This window comes from Panthera leo, chromosome F2 (genome assembly GCF_018350215.1).
Source record: "Panthera leo isolate Ple1 chromosome F2, P.leo_Ple1_pat1.1, whole genome shotgun sequence".
Taxonomy (NCBI): Eukaryota; Metazoa; Chordata; class Mammalia; order Carnivora; family Felidae; genus Panthera; species Panthera leo.
Window position 1 is genome coordinate 835,603 of NC_056695.1, and position 18,043 is coordinate 853,645.

The 18,043-nt window shown below is 51.2% G+C and overlaps 2 protein-coding genes across 3 annotated transcripts in view; one reads left to right on the forward strand and one right to left on the reverse strand.

Moving 5' to 3' along the window:
- SPIDR (scaffold protein involved in DNA repair) overlaps nucleotides 1-8,723 on the forward strand; it is a 479,623-nt gene extending 470,900 nt beyond the window's left edge. For both annotated transcript variants that reach the window (XM_042923261.1, XM_042923262.1), the window contains 4 exons: nucleotides 1,513-1,606; nucleotides 2,663-2,777; nucleotides 3,068-3,121; nucleotides 8,333-8,723. In XM_042923261.1, the coding sequence (XP_042779195.1) occupies nucleotides 1,513-1,606; nucleotides 2,663-2,777; nucleotides 3,068-3,121; nucleotides 8,333-8,497 (428 nt within the window). In that variant the 3' untranslated portion in view covers nucleotides 8,498-8,723. The remainder of the gene's footprint in view (nucleotides 1-1,512; nucleotides 1,607-2,662; nucleotides 2,778-3,067; nucleotides 3,122-8,332) is intronic.
- Nucleotides 8,724-10,107: 1,384 nt separating this feature from the next.
- CEBPD (CCAAT enhancer binding protein delta) lies at nucleotides 10,108-11,093 on the reverse strand. The gene has a single exon (XM_042923263.1). It carries the CDS (start codon nucleotides 11,027-11,029, stop codon nucleotides 10,208-10,210), a length of 822 nt encoding a protein of 273 aa, XP_042779197.1. The 5' UTR covers nucleotides 11,030-11,093; the 3' UTR covers nucleotides 10,108-10,207.
- Between the last annotated feature and the right edge of the window lie 6,950 nt (nucleotides 11,094-18,043).

The window sequence follows — 18,043 nt, forward strand, 5'->3', positions numbered from 1 at the left end:
CAATAGGGGAATTACTGGATTATATGGTATTTTTATTTTCAATTTTTTGAGGAACCTCCATACTGTTTTTGAGCCACCTCCATACAGTGGCTGCCCCCGTTGGCATCCCCACCAACAGTACATGAGGGCTCCCCTTTCTCCACATGCTTGCCAGCACTTGTTATTTCTTGTCTTTCGGAGTTTAGTGATCCCAACGGGTATGAGGTGATATCTTGTTGTTCTGATTTGTATTTCCCTTTTAATCAGTGATGTTGAGCATCTTTTCATGTGTCTGTTGGCCATCTTGATGTCTTCTTTGGAAAAATATCTAGTCAGGTCCTCAGCCCATTTTTAAATGGATTATTTGGAATTTTGTGTGTGTGTGTTTGTGTTCTCCTTGTTTTAATTTGCATTTCCCTGCTCATATGATGTTTGACATCTTTCATATACTTATTTGCCATCTTATATTATCTTTGGTGAGGTATCTATGAAGGTGTTAGGCCCATTTTTTAATTGGGTTGTCTGTGTTATTGTTGAGTTGTAAGAGTTCTTTGTATATTTTGGATAACAGTCCTTTATCCGATATGTTTTTGTGAATGTTTTCTCCCATATTCATATTTTTCTCATTATTTGTTCATCTCTCTTCTCAACCAGACTGGAGAGTCCACAAGAGTGGGGATTGTAGTATTCATCATTATATATTTCATGCTACATGTATATCCCACACTAAGTAGCATTGTATACACATTTGTTTGTTGAATAAATAAATCACAAATATTGGATTACAAAAGAAATAAGGAAACCAAAGAAATCACATAAGAGGGTAACAAACCAATAAGAATACTTCTCTTTCCTTACCAAAGAAGTGGAAATGAACATCAGGAATTCCATTATACTTATCAAGGAAGCAAATACTGAGGTGAGGCTAACACTCTGTGAATGGATGGTGACAGTGTGAATGACTGTGAACCTCCTTGTGGGACACAGCTTCTAACAGGGTGTTTCTGTATCTCCAACACTCGTACTCTTGACAGAGTGATTCTGCTTCCATGAATCTAGCCCGAGAAAGAGATCTCAGTACAATAAGGACCTTACGTGGAAAGATTTCCACTGCCTCAGACCTGTATGTCCACTATGGAGGTAACCGTGACTTAAATGGAATATCAAATAAGACAGTCCTTGCAACAGCTCTACAGCAACCTACAAAGTAGTGTGAGACACTGCCCCGACAGCTTGCTTGTAATGATTTCAGTATGTACACATCTGGAAAAAAACGGAAAACAATGAGGCAGAATGGAAATACTTGGTTAGGTAGTAATATGGGCAAGTTTTAAACAACTTACTTTTTATTGTTGTAGTTTTGTTTGTGCAGTACATGGAAATTATAAAAAGCTTGGGAACATTTGTATAAACGCACAAGGGAGAGAACAACCTGAGGAACCTCACACTAGCATCTAGGGCCTGAGGGACAGAGAGAAGTTGGGAGGGCGGACACTGCCCCTGAGACTCCATCTTTGTTTCACGTGGGCCCAGGCACTGTGGTTGGTGTGGATGAGAGCACGGCTTTCTCATGGCCCACCTGTGACCTGTGCGGCAACGAGAGACTGGAGCAGAGCCCAGGAGACAGGTAAGCATGCAGCAGCTGTCCTGAAAGAGCCCAGGGCAGCCGCAGCCAGTCCTAGGGCCCCAGTGCCACGCTGCCTCGGGCCAGCTTCCCCTGCCAGGGCCCAGGCATGACTCCCACCCGGAAGCCAAGTAGCGGCACTGCAGCTAGAAGGCCGTGGTGCAAGGTGAGCTTGCTTCCTCATGGCAGGGCGTGTTGCCGGTCCTTGCAGTTCACCAAAGAGGAAAGAGCCCGGTTTTGTACTCGGCTCCTTTATCTCCGGTCAGGAGTAAAAAGAAAAACTCAGGGCCAATGTGAATGAATGAGACAAACTTGGTGACTCTACAGCTTGTCCTCTGCGGGGGTACAGACTTTTCCAGAGACCAGTGAACATCTGTGTAAACAGACATTCCTTCCCTGGACCAGCATTTCTGCATACCCTCCCTTGGGCCCCAGGGGGTTGGGTATCAATGTAGTTCTCTGAGCCGGTTCCCCAGCCTCCCAAGGTGACTTTGTCACCTGACAGGAGGAGGCCCGATTGTTACTTTTCTGCTTCTTAATAAGTAAAGGACGGCTGTCTCCTTGACGCCTCCTGGGCCGGTGGCCTTAGGTATAAACAAGTCATTACTGGATCATATTTAAGAGACAAGAAGAGTTTGAGTCACAGGCTTACTTGGTGGCAGTAAGGAGCATAGCTACTGGTGACAAGGAGGAGGTTGTCCTGTTGAGGCAGAAGGGAAGCCCTGACCTCTGCTTGCTGAGCCCAGGGCCTCCACTTGGCTTCGTGGGATGTTTGCTGTCCCCCCTCTCCCAGCTCGAATGAGACTGCCCTGCCCGTGTCCCTTCCGTCCCTTGGGGCATCAGTTACCTACGCAGCCCTTAGCGGGAGGCTGACACTGGTCCCTCAGAACAGGCTGAGCCTGGAGCTTCTTCTGGCCTATTTCAGGAATTTCGTTTCTGAGGGTAAATCCCCTTTTCTGTCTCAGCAAACACTCGTGTTTAGAAAAAATTGTCTACCACTAGACTCTTCTGATTTGTGCTTTCCGAGTCCTATCTTCCCTGTGTGTTTCCAAACAACAGAGGCGCCTTTTCCTGTGGGGACTGCTCCCGCGTGGTCATCTCTCCTCTTCCCAGAAGGCACTTGCAGGTGTTCCTGGACTGCCCCTCTCGCCCCCAGTGCACAGTGAGGGTCAAGGTAGGAGGCGGGCGGTGCTCGCGTGCGTCCCACTCTGTTGTCACAGAGCCCCTCTGCCGCACCGCCAGCTGGGAGCGCGGCCTCTGTTTTTCCTTCCCTGGGGGAGGGGAGGGAAGGGCTCCCCCTCAGGAACACTGTCTTCCCGTGTCTGTGACTTACAGTCACGTTGGACTTAAGACTTGGAGAGGGAAGCTACCGGAGAGATGAAGACTCGACATGGACCCCGGGCGCGGGGCTGAGCACTGGCACCCATCCTGGGGTTTAACCCGCCCGCCCCGCTGTCGTTGCAGCTGTCCCAGGCCAGTGTTTCTTCGCTCCTGAGGTTCGCCGCCTGCGAAGATGGGGTAAGTCCAGGGACACGCAGCCCCGGTGTCCAGCCCTGTGCGCTTCAGCCCGAGTCAGTGGATCGTCCCCAGGTGCAGACCCCCGCCTCCCGCACTCTCGGTTACAGCGGAGTGCCGCAGTGGAATCGCGCGCGTCCTCGGCGTGTGGAGTACGCCGAGACGTGGGCGCGCCACACCGCGGTCTCTTCCCGGCAAGGGCCGAGTCTGTTCACGAGACCTTTCCCTTGTGGGATTGAGGCCCTTTCCTAACCAGTCTTGCAGTAGATCCATGAATCTGTCTCCCTGGCTTTGATTTTAGGAAGACAGTTGACCCTTCAAGGCCTGCCATGGTTTTACCTTAAGAGAACGGGAATATCTGAGGCACACGTCTTGTGTTTGTTAATTGCTGGGTATTCCAGAGTCTGAGTAACTGGAACATTACCGTTATTCCTCAGAACCGTTTTGCCTGCCCTGAGAGTTGCTGTGGTGTGAGGCTTAGTGAAGCGGTGTGCTCCTTCAAGAACACCACCACCTAAACATACATAACTTACGGCCTAGAGACAGTTTCTTCCTTGTAAGATTTGGCCCTCATAAACAGGAAAGGTCTGTCCTTGACATGTCTGGTCAAAACCATCTGCTAGCAGCACAAGTGGCCCGTGGACTCACTGAACCCCGGAGAAGAGCACGGGGGACTGACCGCTGCGATGGTGCCAGGGCACAGTTCCCAGGTCACAAAAGGTATCTGTGGCCAGCGGTGGGGTCCACATCCAAGTAGCAGACTTGGGCCAGCCGGGCAGATTGTGGCGAAAAGCGGGCTGGCCATCTGCAGAACTTTCTGATGGGATCCCATGGCCAAATTCCAGCTCCGATTGCAGCCAGAACGCGGGGCTCCTCCGGAGGTGCGAGGGGCTTCTGCCTCCGGCAGCTGCCAGCCCCTCCTGAGGCGCAGAGGCCGGCAGCACAGGAGGTGGAGCAGCCATTCACACTCCTCCCTCAAAACCATGGCTCTCAAAGTTTGGACTAAACTGGGACGTGGATGAATCCACGAATAGGATCCTAGGGGATCACTGGTCCGACCAGGTTTCAGGGCGGAACTGCCCGTGGAGCCCTAAAAAGAGTTTCTGGCTCTCTCCCTGGGATACAGCGCACCGGCGGGGGCATAGCTCCCTAGTGCAGCATGGGGACACCTCCAGCCCCACGCCAAACCTGTATCCCAAGGGCTGCTTCACGTGTAGGGACTGATGGGAGGGCTCGTGAGCAAGTACTCCCTGACTGTGTCCAAGTAAAATGTGAGTCGGTAACTACAGCGGGCCACCAACTGTGCTCACCGTTTTTCTTCCACCTTTGCCTTATTTAACGTCCCCAACATCTCGGTAGTGCAGAATCCACATTTTACCGCCAAAGAAACGAGAGTGCAGGGCCCGCGGCCACAGTCTTCGTTGGGTACATTGTTATCCCCAGAAGTGACTACCTAGCAGAGTGTGGGAGGGTGACAGGGATCCTTGTGTGTATGTTTCTGTTCCCCCTGAACTTTCTGGGTGACAGGACAGCAGTACCTGCTGACTGATTCCTCGTCACCTTATCTCTCGGTCTCTGGGGTGGGTGAGGAGGAAGACAGAAGGGCGTGATCCTGGGTAAGGCTGATGGGATTGGAGGGGGCTTTAAACAGGTGCTAAACGTGGCAGATCTAGGTTATCTGGGCAAAAAGTTGGGAAGTGTTGGGAAAACTTCTGCTTAAGGAGAACACATAGCGAATGAACCCAAACCCACAGCCTCAGCAAACAAGAACCAACAGCACTTGGGATGGTGCACGGCTCCCTGCAGGCCCACATGGGCGCAGAGGCCCAGCGCCTGCCCTGCAGTTCCTCAGGCGGCCCTGGCTGGGCCCTACCAGGCTCAGGCCTGTTCTCCCTCCGGTTCCCCACAGGCGCCTCCAGAGAGCAGCCTGGTGCTCCCTCTGGGAAGCCTCCAGCCACGGACTGCTCTTGACTCCCCAACCTCTCTGTAGGGACCTGGGGATCAGGAGGAGGCCCTGGCAGAACTGTCTCTTCACTTGATTTCCTTCTGAGTGAGGCTGACTTGTGCCTCTTACACATCACACCTCTCCACTACGGGGCACCTGTAGGCAAAACCCTACTTATAAAGAGCTCAGGGGTGTGTGTGCAAACGTGTGTGTATCTGAGCGTGGGTGCGTTTGCCGGTGGGTTTGCCTGGGGGTGTGCTTGAGCGTGTGTACACACCTGTGTGTGCCTACGTGTGCACATTTGCACTGGGTGAGGGGCACAGGGTGGCAACAGTCCTGGGTGTCACCTTTCTGGGTGCTCTGTTATCCGAGCTGACGCCAGTAAAATTAGGGTAAATTGCAAGCCTGGAGGTACATTTTAGTCAGCTCCTTCCCCCTCCCCCAGCTTTATTCACAGTGGATAATCAGGGCTTTACATCTGACCTGCAAGGAGCTGATAGAAGATGGGTGTAAGAAGGTCCTCTGTGGAGACATGAGCATGAGTTTTGCAGTCCTGATTCTGTCCATTTTCTGGGTGAGAATGCACATTTGCCAAAATCCAAAGAATCAAATTAGTCTTTCCATGAGAACCATAGCTCCACTCCCTGGAACAGATGTACTGTTTCTGGTTAGGACACCGGAGTGTGAAGTTTTATACCGAAACTTTGACGTGTTCAAGCTACAGAGGTGAGAAATGGAGCGGCTGCTGTTGTGCATGTTAGTTGTCAAAGGTCACATTATAGTGATACGAAATTCGGAGTTTGTTTCCTAGCTTTCAGAAAAATAAAAGTTGAAGGGAAATGTAGCGCGCCTTTTAAAAACAAACACATTTCACACATATGTACATTCAGTCCGTTCATATGAACAGTGCACTTGCATTCGCTAGTGTGACTGTTCTGTACCTTTCCATCTTAATTCCCCCCAAACATAATTATCATTTGATTTCCACTTATCAGTGATATAGTTATTATTGACTATGATGTGTTTATTATAATCTATCGCTGCCAAATCTGATGTGGTAAGAAGGAATGATCTGTTCCTGACTTTGTTTACAAGCCAGAATTCTCCACCTTTACCTAAGTGAGTGTAGGAGTGCCTGGGCCTCCTACTTCCCCACGCACGAATGTACAAGTAGTGAGAGACAGCAAAGAAGTACCCAGCCGGCCTACCTCAGTCCTCCCAGCCGGGGATGGCGACCCCTTACTCTGCACGGCCCTATGGGCGCCCTCCACACCCCACAGTCCTGCGGCTGTCTGGTTCTCTGCCATCTCTCCAGGATCAGACCCCTCTTGGTTTATAGCAAGTCCTTGACGAATGATCAAGGCAGTGGGCCACGAACCTGACATCAATGGCACAGATGAGCTGGGGCTGAGGAAGGCCTCAGCCACGGTTGTCCAGTGAGAGACTTTAGTTCCGCCTCTTCATCTGTCTTTTTTTGTTTGTGTTTGTGTTTTAGAGAGGGAGAGAGTGCACAAGCGGGAGAGGGGCAGAGAGGGAGAGAGAGAGGGAGAGAGAGAGAGAGAGAGAGAGAGAGAGAAAGAATCTCAAGCAGGCTCCACACTCAGCACAGAGCCTGTTGCGGGGCTCAATCCCATGACCTTGGGGCCACGACCTGAGCTGAAATCAAGAGTTGGACACTTGACTAACTGAGCTGCCCTTTGACCCCTCTTCACCTGTCTTGGCTGCAACTCTTACTCCCCCATCCCTCCATTAAGCACTGAAGAAACCAAAACTACTGATCACATTGAATAGGCTGGGTGTGTTGCAATATGCCTTACTTCAAAGACGGGAAAGCAGAACGATCTTGTGGACTGGCGGTAGAGCAGTGTTCACATCCCAGGTTGATCCCAGGTTGAACATCATGTTACTGCTTCAAAACCAACCACCCCAAAGCTTAGGTGGCCTCCATACTTACTCTGCATACAGACCTGCAGTTTGGATAGGGCTCTGCCAGGACAGCTCTGCGGGCCATCAGTTGGTGCCCCAAAGCCTAGGCTGGACTCACAAAACGCCCTTCAGTCCCCAACTGACTGCTGTGCTCCTTTGCCTGGGACCTTCTCGGGCTCTGGCCACACAGTCTAGCTTCTCTCACGATATGTGTCTGGATCCCAAGAGATGCAGGCAGAAGCTGGGCTCCTTCCTGACCAAGCTGGGGATGCCACTCAGTGTCCTTTCCACCATACTTTCCGTGAGAAGTAGTCACTAAGTCCAGGCCAGGAGCCAGGGTAAGGGCAGTGAGGTGCCCACCTTCGATGGGAGGGCACCAGGGAGCCACAGACACGTGCCTACTTTTGCCACGTTGTCAGAGCCCTCCAGCCTCCATCTCCTTCGCGAAGGCACATTAACGATGGAAGGAGTGAGCTAAAACATACAGACCTGAGCTACCGTAGAGTTGTGTGAAGGGGTCTTGCGCAGAGGAGGGGTGGTGCGCCTCAGACAGCATTCTGCAAGTGGCAGCAAAGGAGCCTCTGAAAGAACCTGTTACCTTCCAGGGCTTCGGTCTCTGCTGAAGCCAGAGATGGGATTCATCCCAGCGAGTTTGAGCCGCTCTTTATTTTCAGTCCCACTTCCCCCCAACCCCTGGAAGAAAGCGTTCTGAGGTTTGAAACCTGCCACACCTTCCTAGCACAGTCATCTGGTTCCCATGCTGTCCAGTGCCCTGAGTTCTCATCTAGAGATGAAACCTGCCTGTAAGATACTCCTCAAACAAACAGTGTGAAGAAAAAGCTTTCTGTATGTTTGGCCTGAGAAGAGTTACTCTAGAAAAAACGGGATCCCGTTAAGGAGGGAAGTTCGGGGCAAAGTACCAGGCAATCCTTTGACCAGAAGTGTTGCTAGATTGGGGAAGTGTCCCAAAGGAAGTGGAAGACAGCTGCAAGCATGATGCGTGCCCTGCCCCCAGCCTTCCCACTAGAGACCGGGGCACATCCCTTTGTATGTCAGTCCCCAGTTCCTCTCCAAGGACAGCCAGCTGGGACGTCCTTGTCGTTGCATCCACTAACAGAGATCAGAAAACAGGAGCTCCTTCATTTGCCATAATCAACAGGGCTTTTATCTAGCCTGTCACTTTTTTTCTTCCTCACCCTGTTGTTCTCACCATTTGCAAAGTGGAAGGTCACAGACTAAGGGAAGGACCTTCTGCTCTGCTCTTTGGTGTTCTGTGTTGTTGGGAACAGGACGTCCGGGGCTAGCTCTATTTGCTTTAACCAGCATGCCTTCTGTCACTGCAGAGTTATGAAGTGCAGAGTGTCCTCGGAAAGGAGGTGGGGTTGTTGAATTGTTTTGTCCGGTCCGTAACCACCCACCCGGCTAGCTGCGTTGGATTGGAGGAAATCGAGCTCCTGACTGCAGGAAGAGCCTCTTCCCGACACTGCCCGTCGCCACAGGAGCTGTGAACTTTGTGATGCAGCGGAGGTGGTGGTGGTTTGGGGTAGTTATCTGTTAACTACGGGCAGAGTGAGTGTACTGTATGATCTTGAAATGGAACTTAGATTTTTCTAGGGCAAATGTTAGCAAGATAATTTTGTAAACTCTACCTCAAAATGCTTTTTTCTACAGTTCTATTTTACGACCTTTCTGCAAATTCAGGAACATGTTACATTAAAACTTAACTAAGCTTGAGGCCTTCATTTTGTACTTCATCTTAGGCAGTATTAAAACAGCAAGAAAAAAATTCTGCTCACTTGTAATTTTTAAGTGTTTAAAACCGTTACTCCTAAAGTATAGATAAGTTACCTGCTGTGATTCTCGCTATACCTATAGGCCTGTTTAATCATGCTGAGTACTGTGCACAGAGAGCCGAGATTACAGACTCAAGAGGAGTGATTGGTTATTGTTGGCTTTGTTGGCAGAGATTTAAAGTAACACGAAATGATGAATAAATTGTCTTTAGACAATAAAGATTTTGTTTCCTCCTTTATAACAAGACAATCATGATAGGCCACGGTTAAATTACATAAAGATAGACCTAGCAGTCCAGAGCAAGAAAGGGTGCCGAGTACCCGCTTTAGTTGGGGGAAAGGTGAACGGCTTGATTTGTCCTGATGAAGCTTTGAAACATTTCAACGACTGGCAGGACTGCTGCTTTTGAGGAGCTTTTTGACCGTCTTTTGCATCTACCACAGAACTATCTTATGTTTACACCCACTCGGAAAACCTACTGGAAGCTGTACCTAAGACTGAGGAAAGTGAAAGCAGAGTCCCATGGAAGCCAAAGACGACTCAGACATGCTGTGCGGAGAGCCGGATCCTTCCCCTCACCCCTCACCCCTCACCCCTGCAGCAGCCAACTGAAGTTAGCCCCGGGGGGGCTCTTGCCTACAGAGGAGCCCCTAAGTCAACTGCAGGACCGGTCATCCCGCCAGCCTCCTCCCCAAGTCCCGGAACTTCTCTGGGAGCACCTTCCACCGGAAAGCTACTAGTCTAGCACGAGTTCCTTTATTCGTGCTTCCTCGATCTTAAGCAAACAAAACATCTGGAGGTAGACTCTGGCAGGTTTCAAAGAGCAAAGCAGATCCCCTCTTCTAGGGAGCTCAGGTCCCCCCTCAGGGACACACACCTGAGTCCCGCGGCCTCCCCGGTGCCTTGCTGCACGCCTGGCACTGGAACGTGCCCTTCCCCAGCGAGGTCCTGGGGCCACCAGCATTCAGGAGTCACTGTGAATACGGGAATCGGGGGTGGTTTTAAATGCTTCTTTATTCTTACAAATGCTGTAAAAATTAATATAAAAAAGTGAGCATGCTCAGTCTTTTCCTCTTATCTACAATACAAAGGGTTTGTCTGAAAAGTTTGTTTCCTTTTTTTTTTTTTTTTTTTTTTTTTTTTTTTACAAATGTACCTTAGCTGCATCGACAGGAGTAAGATGTAGAAAAGCTACCATTATAAAAATAACTTAAGGGGAAAGAAACACGCATAGCTTCTCTCGAAGTTCAGTGGTGGTTCAGTCCAGGCCGTAGGTTCCTCCGTGGGCGCGTCCCAAAGACACTGCGGCCGGCGCCCAGCGGCTCTCGCGGCGTCCGGGCGGGGCGCGCTCCGCTCCCGGGCCCGTCGGGTCTGAGGTATCGGTCGTTGGTGAGTCTCTCCCGCCCCCTCCCCCGGGCCGCGCGTTACCGGCAGTCGGCGGCCCCGGCGGCCGGCAGGAAGGGCGGGCTGGGCAGCTGCTTGAAGAACTGCCGGAGGCCGGCCAGGTCCCGCGTGAGCTGCTCCACGCGCTGGTGCAGTTTCTCGTTTTCGGCCGACAGCTCCACCAGCTTCTGCTGCATCTCCTGGTTGCGCCGCTTGGCCTTGTCGCGGCTCTTGCGCACGGCGATGTTGTTGCGCTCGCGCCGCTGCCGGTACTCCGGGCTGCCGCGGTCCGGGCCCCTCTTGCCCGCGCTCTTCTCCCGCGCCGGGCCCGGGGCGGGGCTCGGCCCGGGGCTGCCGCGCGGCGGCTCGGGCGACGTGGGCGGCGTGGGCTGCGCCGCGGCCGCCAGGCTCACCACCGTCTGCGCGCACGCGGCCACCTGCGCCGGCAGCAGCGAGCCGGGCGCGTCGCCGTCGCCCCAGTCGGGCTCGCGCTTGAGCGGACGCGGGGCGGCGGTGCCCGGGCCGTGGGGGCGCGCGAGGCCGCCGGGCAGCAGCTCCAGGGCTCCCGCGGCGGCGCCCGCCGCGCCCGCCTTGTGGTTGCTGTTGAAGAGGTCGGCGAAGAGCTCGTCGTGGCACAGCTCTAGGGTGGGCACGGCGGCCATGGAGTCGATGTAGGCGCTGAAGTCGATGGCGCTCTCGTCGTCGTACATGGCGGGGGCTACGGCGCCCGGCTCGGCCAGGCTCCCCGGCTCGCTCCCGCGGCCTGGCTTGCCCGCCCGGCCCGGCTCGTAAAAGGGCGCGGGCTCCGCGGGCCAGGGCGCGCCGCGCGCCGGGCCGTCCAGGCTGAAGAGCGCGGCGCTCATGGCGGCGTCGGGCCGGCCTCCGTGTCCGAGCGCGGCTGTCACCTCGCTGGGCCGGGCCCCGCCGCCTTTTCTAGCTCGAGCTGACGCGCACGCCCCGCCCCGGCTCCAGAACCGCGGGGGCGCCCCGGGGCCGCGGGGAAGGGGAGGGGGAGGGGGGCGGCGGGCGGCGGCGCCCAGGGAGACCCCGCCCCGAGCACCCCGCCCGGCCCCGGAGCCGCCCCCGAGCCCCCCCCCCCCCCCCCGCCTCCCGCCCCCGGCCGCTGTCCTCTCGCTGCCCCCACCCCCACCCCCACGCCCCGGCCCGCGCGGGAGGGGAAGGGGCGCCACTTCCTCCCCGTCCGCGGCCCGGCCCGAGCGCCTCTGCTGGGAATGGCCCTCCCTCTGCCCGCACTCCGGCTCCTTCTCTCCTTCCTGTTTGTTGGGTTTGGAGCCTCTTTGCTCTTCGGAGCGGCAGTGAAATCAAAACCAGGACTTGGCTGCGGCGCGCGCGTCCCCGGCCGGTTCCCGTCGTCAGAGGGAGCGCAAGCTGGGGGAGGGCGACTGCGGGACCGAGGACAGAGTGCTGGGGCGTTCTCCAGACACGGCTCCGGCCCTGGGGACCCCGGTCCGCGCCACGAGCGGCGAGGAGGGCGCGGGGGGGGGGGGGGAGCGGGGGGAGGGGGGCTTCGCACGTTTCCGGAAACCCGGGGCCCAATTTGGCCCTTCTCCCCCCGGTTCCCGGGGCCCAGTCGGCCCTAGGGGTCGAGGCTCGGCGTCGCGGCTGGAGCTTCAAGCCGCAGGGACCGCGGGGCACAGCAGACGGGAGACCAGGAGTCCTGACGCACGTTGGAGCCGCCGGCCGCGCTAAATACCGGGGGCTGCCGCGCTCGCAGGCCCCGCCGGGCCCGACGGCCGGCTCGACCCCCGCAAAGTCCCGCGGCCCCGCGCTCCCCGCGAGCTCCCCGCGCCCTGGCGTTCACGCTCGGCCTGCTAAAGCAGTGCCATCTGGCGGTGGCGTCTTGCTCCAGTCCTGTGTTTAGTTCCGGGCTCTTTTCTCTGTGCCCGGTATTCCAAGAAGTCCTTCGGAGTCTAAAGCGGGTGGGTCCTCTTTAGGAGAAAGAGATTTACACGAGCAGCTCTGACAGCGTATTACGTTGCTGGCTCTTCGTACTGTAAAATGCACGAAGAGACGGTATGGATTGATTTTGTTCGTTGTTTCCTGCAATTTGGGGCAGGCGTTTTTGGGCAAGTGCACTTATTAAATCACTGGCCTTATTCCAACGTGGCCTCTTTCTCACATCTGTGCTTGGCTTCGGCTTCTCACTCACCAGACTTTTAACGCTCCAAAAACTGCACCGGAGTTAATGCAGGCAATTCCAGAGGTAACTTCTAATGATATACTATGGATGCTTTATAGGTTTTCTACAAGGACAAACATGTTGCTTTAGAATTACTTGGAGAGGGCACATGATGTTACACTATTGATTAATTAACTATGAAGGGTAAAACCCGGGGACACATACAGTGTGGGCTCATGCCTAACCGAAGAAAAAGCTGAAGACATGTCTCGGTTCTTATCTAGGAACCCATAGAAACACTATGGAAGCTCTCTCCAATCAGAGAATGTAAAATGAATATATGGAGGAACCATATTCGTATGAAAATAATTCAGTGAGGTGATTAGTCGATTCACATATCAGATTAGGACTGAGCTTGAAAGGGATGGAAGGCCAACATTTTTTTAGTGTATTATGCACCAATGATAACTTTTGGATTTAAATTTTTTTTCTTCCCTTTTCCAGAAGAAGGGAGAAGGGGAGAGATCATAGACCAGCAAACTATTGATTTGTGACATTTGAGGGAAAATTGAAGGCTTTTTTTAAAAATAACAGAGCAGTTGAAGGTTGAGGGGCTGTCAGAAAGACAGTAGTTGTTTGTAGTCCTTTCTTAAATGCCTCCACTTTCTGCCCCTTCCCAGCTCTACTATAAATTTATTCAAGATAAATACCGATCTGTTCATTTCTCATCGTTAGGGATCTGTTTCAAGTAATTACTTGAGCCTTCTCGAGTCTTCAGTATTCTGAGCAGAAGGGCCCAAAGGAAGGCGTCAAGAAAGCACACCTTCAAAACGTGGAGGCCTTGGCTTCCCCGTGTTTATGAAGGTGCTCCTGTGTTGCGCATAGTTGAGACGTTCCGATGAAGTCCCCTCCCTGTGGACTTTCTAAACACATCAGCCTTTTAGAAAAGCCAGGAGGCTGAAAATGCTTAAAATATGCTCGAGTATTGTTGAGCACTGTCAGAATTAGGAAGTCCTCCTGCGCATCCATAACAGAGTGACCATAACTCGGTTCTGATGAAAGATCATTTTGGGGTGCTTCGTGTGGCACAAGATGTGAGCCAAGAACAGGTCTCCTCCAAATTAAAGTCTGGAACGGTGCAAATGTTCCGGGAGCGGTGCTATCCAAAATGTAAAAATGAAGTTTCGAGAGAGAGACTGTTGACTTCAGCGCCCTCTTTAGATTATTATTCTCAACCGTCACATTAGATATTTTGTTGACCTGCCTTAGGACTAATTTTAACTTCTCGGTCTATTTTTATGCGTTTCATCTCAGTCAACAGTGAGGTTACAAATACAGACTTTTTTGGGTAAAACTTATTCAAATATATGTTAGTTTGAAAAGGCAAGACGGGTTAAAGTAATGAGAACACAAGGTCCATGTGAATTGGAGTGACATCCTTGGTGCCGTTAAGTCCTGTATATTTGTTAAAAACCGACCCCGATTGGTAAAAATTTCTGCATTCAGCCTCTGGAGACTGAGCCCTCGGATCACACAGTAGCCAGAGCTGAAAACAGGTATTTGGTTTGTCAGATTGTGTTGCTCATTTGTCCAACCTGCCATATATCTGCTCACGTTCCCAGTAATAAAAACACAGAGGAGAGGCGGTTTGCCTTCCCAGCCTGTTTTCTTGTGGACTTATCCCGCCGCCAGCCCACACCTGTCTGTCCTCCCTGCCACGACCCAGCTCCTCAGCCACCCCCTTGGTGGCGCTTGCCCACCCCAAATCAGTCCGTTTTGCACATGGCGTCCAAGAGGGCTTCGAAGAGGAAGACATCATCACATCGCCGCGTTCCTCAGAATCTCCTGAAAAGTTCTTCGCTACAATAGTGTGTCACTTTCTGAGTGTGTACCCTGCACAGCCCACTCTTTTCAATCCATTTCCTACCACGAGCAACTGACCTGTGACTCAACTCTATCCTCCAGACCCGCCTGGTCCCCTGCGGGTGATGCCCACGGTTCTGCTGACGGGGCTTTTCCTCTACTGCTTGGCTGGCTGCGTCCTTCCATCAACTCTCTAGCCTCCCGAACGGCACCTCTCTGTTGCCTTCTGTGACTTACTTTAGCCAAATTAATCATTTCCTCATCTGGTTTCCCGGAAAAGTACATCCCACATAGTGCCAATTGTTAGACGTTTTTTTTTTTGTTTTTTTTTTTTTTATTGAAATTGGGATTCACGTGACAATCAGCATTGGCCAACGAGTCCCTGGGTGGGAGTGACGTCCCGGGGATGACAGTGGAGCTTTCAAGGACTTGCACGTCCCAACTCTCACGGTGGGACGGACAGCAGTGTCGTGTAAAAAGCCCAAGCATCAGTGACTGAATTGAAAAGTGATTCAGAGGAGGAAAACGGTGAACGTGAAGCGTAGAAATGTCATAAGCAACGTACCCGGCTTGTATTTTCCTGTTTACCCATGCATTTGTGCCACAGATTGTTAAAATCAGTGTCTGTAGGAGACTAAGTTCTTCATAGGACTACAACCTGGTAATGTCAGGAAAAGGAGAGGAGCCAAGTGTCTAAAAGTCGTGGAGTAGGGAGCACCAGGGCTCTGTCCCTCCACAAAAACAGCTGGCACACCGTCCGAATCAACCTGCGTGGAAGTCTAAAATCTGGCCCAAAACCTGTACAGGAGGAAAGCGCAGTGAAGAAGCCGCTCCGCTGCCACTGAGCGAGCGTGGTGGCATTTTGCATTTCCCGCGTGCTGTCCCCCACCCTCCGGACCGCCGGCGGTCGTGAAGACGGCGGTGGGAGCTCCCGGTGCAGGCTGCTGGTGCCGGAGGCGCGATACAGACTCTGTTCTCAGTGGACTGACGAGCTGTGCATCTGTCCAGTGACCCCCTGAGGGACTGGGGCGAGGGGTGGCCTTTGGGCATTTGCCAGAAGCACGTAGGAGCAAAGCTACTGGCCGTGGCAGCCTAAGACGAGCGAAAGAGAGACCGAACCCCTGGGGAAAGAGGACTTTGGGAAAGGAGATACGTGGGGGGAAAGGCCTTTTAAAAGCCCCTGCATATTCCAGGAAATCAGGAAGTCCACAGGCATGCCCCGGCCGGGCTGCATACGCAGGACCGAAGAATGCCCCCGTCTTTCACTTCTGGCTGAACTTCATGCTCCACTCATTCGGGAAGTGAAAGCTGAAGCAGAATTCATTTTAAAAAGCCTAGCTAAGCATTGAAGGAGTATCCCAACACACAAACCAATCTGCAAAAACTACAAGTGTATTTTTTTCGTGTGTGTGTGTGTACATATACAGAGATACTTTTGGCTTCAGGCATTTAAGGTAACCATTAAAACAGACTATATTCACGAATCAACATGATACATTAGTAACAGGATAAAAACCTTGTGATCATGTCAATAGATGCAAAAAAAAAAAAAGCATTTTCAAAGTACAACATCCGTTCATGATTTAAAAAAAAAACCCTCAACAAAGTAGATTTAGGGGGAACATAATAAATGTCTTGCATGAAAAACTCCACAATGAACATCATACAGTGGGGAGAAACTGAGAGTTTTTCCCCTAAGGCCAGCAATAAGACAGGGATGTCCACTGTCACCATTATTATTTAACATAGTGCTGGAAGTCCTAAGCCACAGTAATCAATGAAAACAAATAAAAACCATCTGAATCACTAAGAAGTCAAACTTTCACTACTTGCTAATGACAGGATACTATATATAAAAAACCCGAAAGACTCCCCCAAAATTGCTAGAATTGACAAATGAATTCAGGAAGTCACAGGATATAAAATCAGCATACAGAAATCTGTTGCATTTCTATATTCCAATAATGAAGAAAGAGAAATTAATAAAATAATCCCAGCTACAAATTGCACTGAAAAGAATAAGATACCTGGGAATAAACCTAACTAAAGAGGTGAAAGACTTGTACTCCAAAAACCATAAAACACTGATGAAAGAAATTGAAGATGGCACAAAGAAATGGAAAGACATTCCATGCTCATGAATTGGAAGAACAAATTGAAAGGGCGGGCCTACGCCGGCCGACTCCATCGTGTTCTGTGTCCTCCACCTTGAGTGACTATGTCCCCGACATGACCCCTTTTCCGGGAAAATCGCAGAAACCTCAGACCGCGCCTCCTCCCCTTGAGTAACCTCCGGCTCACCCCTTCAAACTTCCTGATCAAAACAGCCCAGAGACCTGCCTACCAGGACTCGACCCTTCCCCAGCCAATCGGCCGAGGCCACGACCCTTCCCCAGCCAATCGGCCGAGGCCACAGCCATTACCTCACCAACTGCCCCTAGACCCCTATAAAACCTTTGTGCTTTTGAAACTCGCTCTCTCTCCCTGGTATCTCACCGCTGCGTCGGTGCAGGTAGGGGATTGAGCTCGAGCTAGCTGGAATAAAGGCTCTTTTGCTTTTGCATCGGACTCGGCTCCCTGGCGGTATTCGGGGATCACGAATTCTGGGCATAACACAAATATAGTTAAAATGCCAGTACTACCCCAAGCAATCTACACATTTAATGCAATCCCTATCAAAATACCAACAGCATTTTTCACAGAACTGTAACAAACAGTTCTATAATCTGTATGGAACCACAAAAGATCCTGAATAGCCAAAGCAATCTTGAAAGAGAAAAACAAAACCGGAGGTATCACAATTCCAGACTTCAAGTTATATGACAAAGCTGTAGTGACCAAAATAGGATGGTACTGGCACAAAAACCAGCACACAGTTCAATGAAACAAAATGGTAAGCCCAGAAATAAACCAATTATATGGTCAATTAATCTTCAAAAAAGGAAAGACTATCTAATGGGAAAGTCTCTTCAACAAATCGTGCTGAGAAAACCGGACAGTAACATGCAAAAGAACGAAACTGGGCCACCTTCTTATACCATACACAAAAGTACATTCACAATGGATGAAAGACCTTATGTGAGACCTGAAAACATAAAAATCTAGAAGAGAACACAAGCAATAATGTCTCTGACATCAGCTGTAGCGACATTTTTCTAGATACGTCTCCTGAGGCAAGGGAAATAAAGGCAAAAACTATTGGAACTACACCAAAATACAAAGCTTTTGCACAGCAAAGGAAGCAGTCAAAAAAACTAAAAGGTGGCTCAGTCAGTAAAGCATCAGACTTCAGTTCAGGTAATCAGCTGGTGAGTTCAAGTCCCGCCTGGGGCTCTTTGCTGTCAGCACAGAACCTGCTTCAGACTCTCTGTCTCCCTCTCTCTCGGCCCCTCACTCCCCCACTCATGCTTGCTTGCTCTTGCTCTCTTAAAAATAAATATTTAAAATAAAATTTATAAAGAAAATAACAAAAAGGTAACCTCTTGAATGGGAAAAGATATTTGCAAATGAAATATCTAATAAAGGGTTAGTATCTAAAATATGTAAAGAATTTATACAGTTCCACACCCATAAAACAGCCCAATTTGAAAAAATGGGCAGAAGACATGAACAGACATTTCTCCAAAGAAGACACACAAATGGCCAGCAGACACATGCAAAGATGCTCAACATCACAAATCATCAGGGAAATGCAAATCAAAACTACAATGTGATATCACCTCACTCCTGTAAGAATGGGTAAAATAAAAAGCTTAAGAAACAAGTGTTGGCGAATATGTGGAGTAAAAGGATCCCTTGTACACTGCTGGTAGAAATGCAAACAGGTGTAGCCACTCTGGAAAACAGTATGGAGGTTCCTCAAAAAGTTGAAACC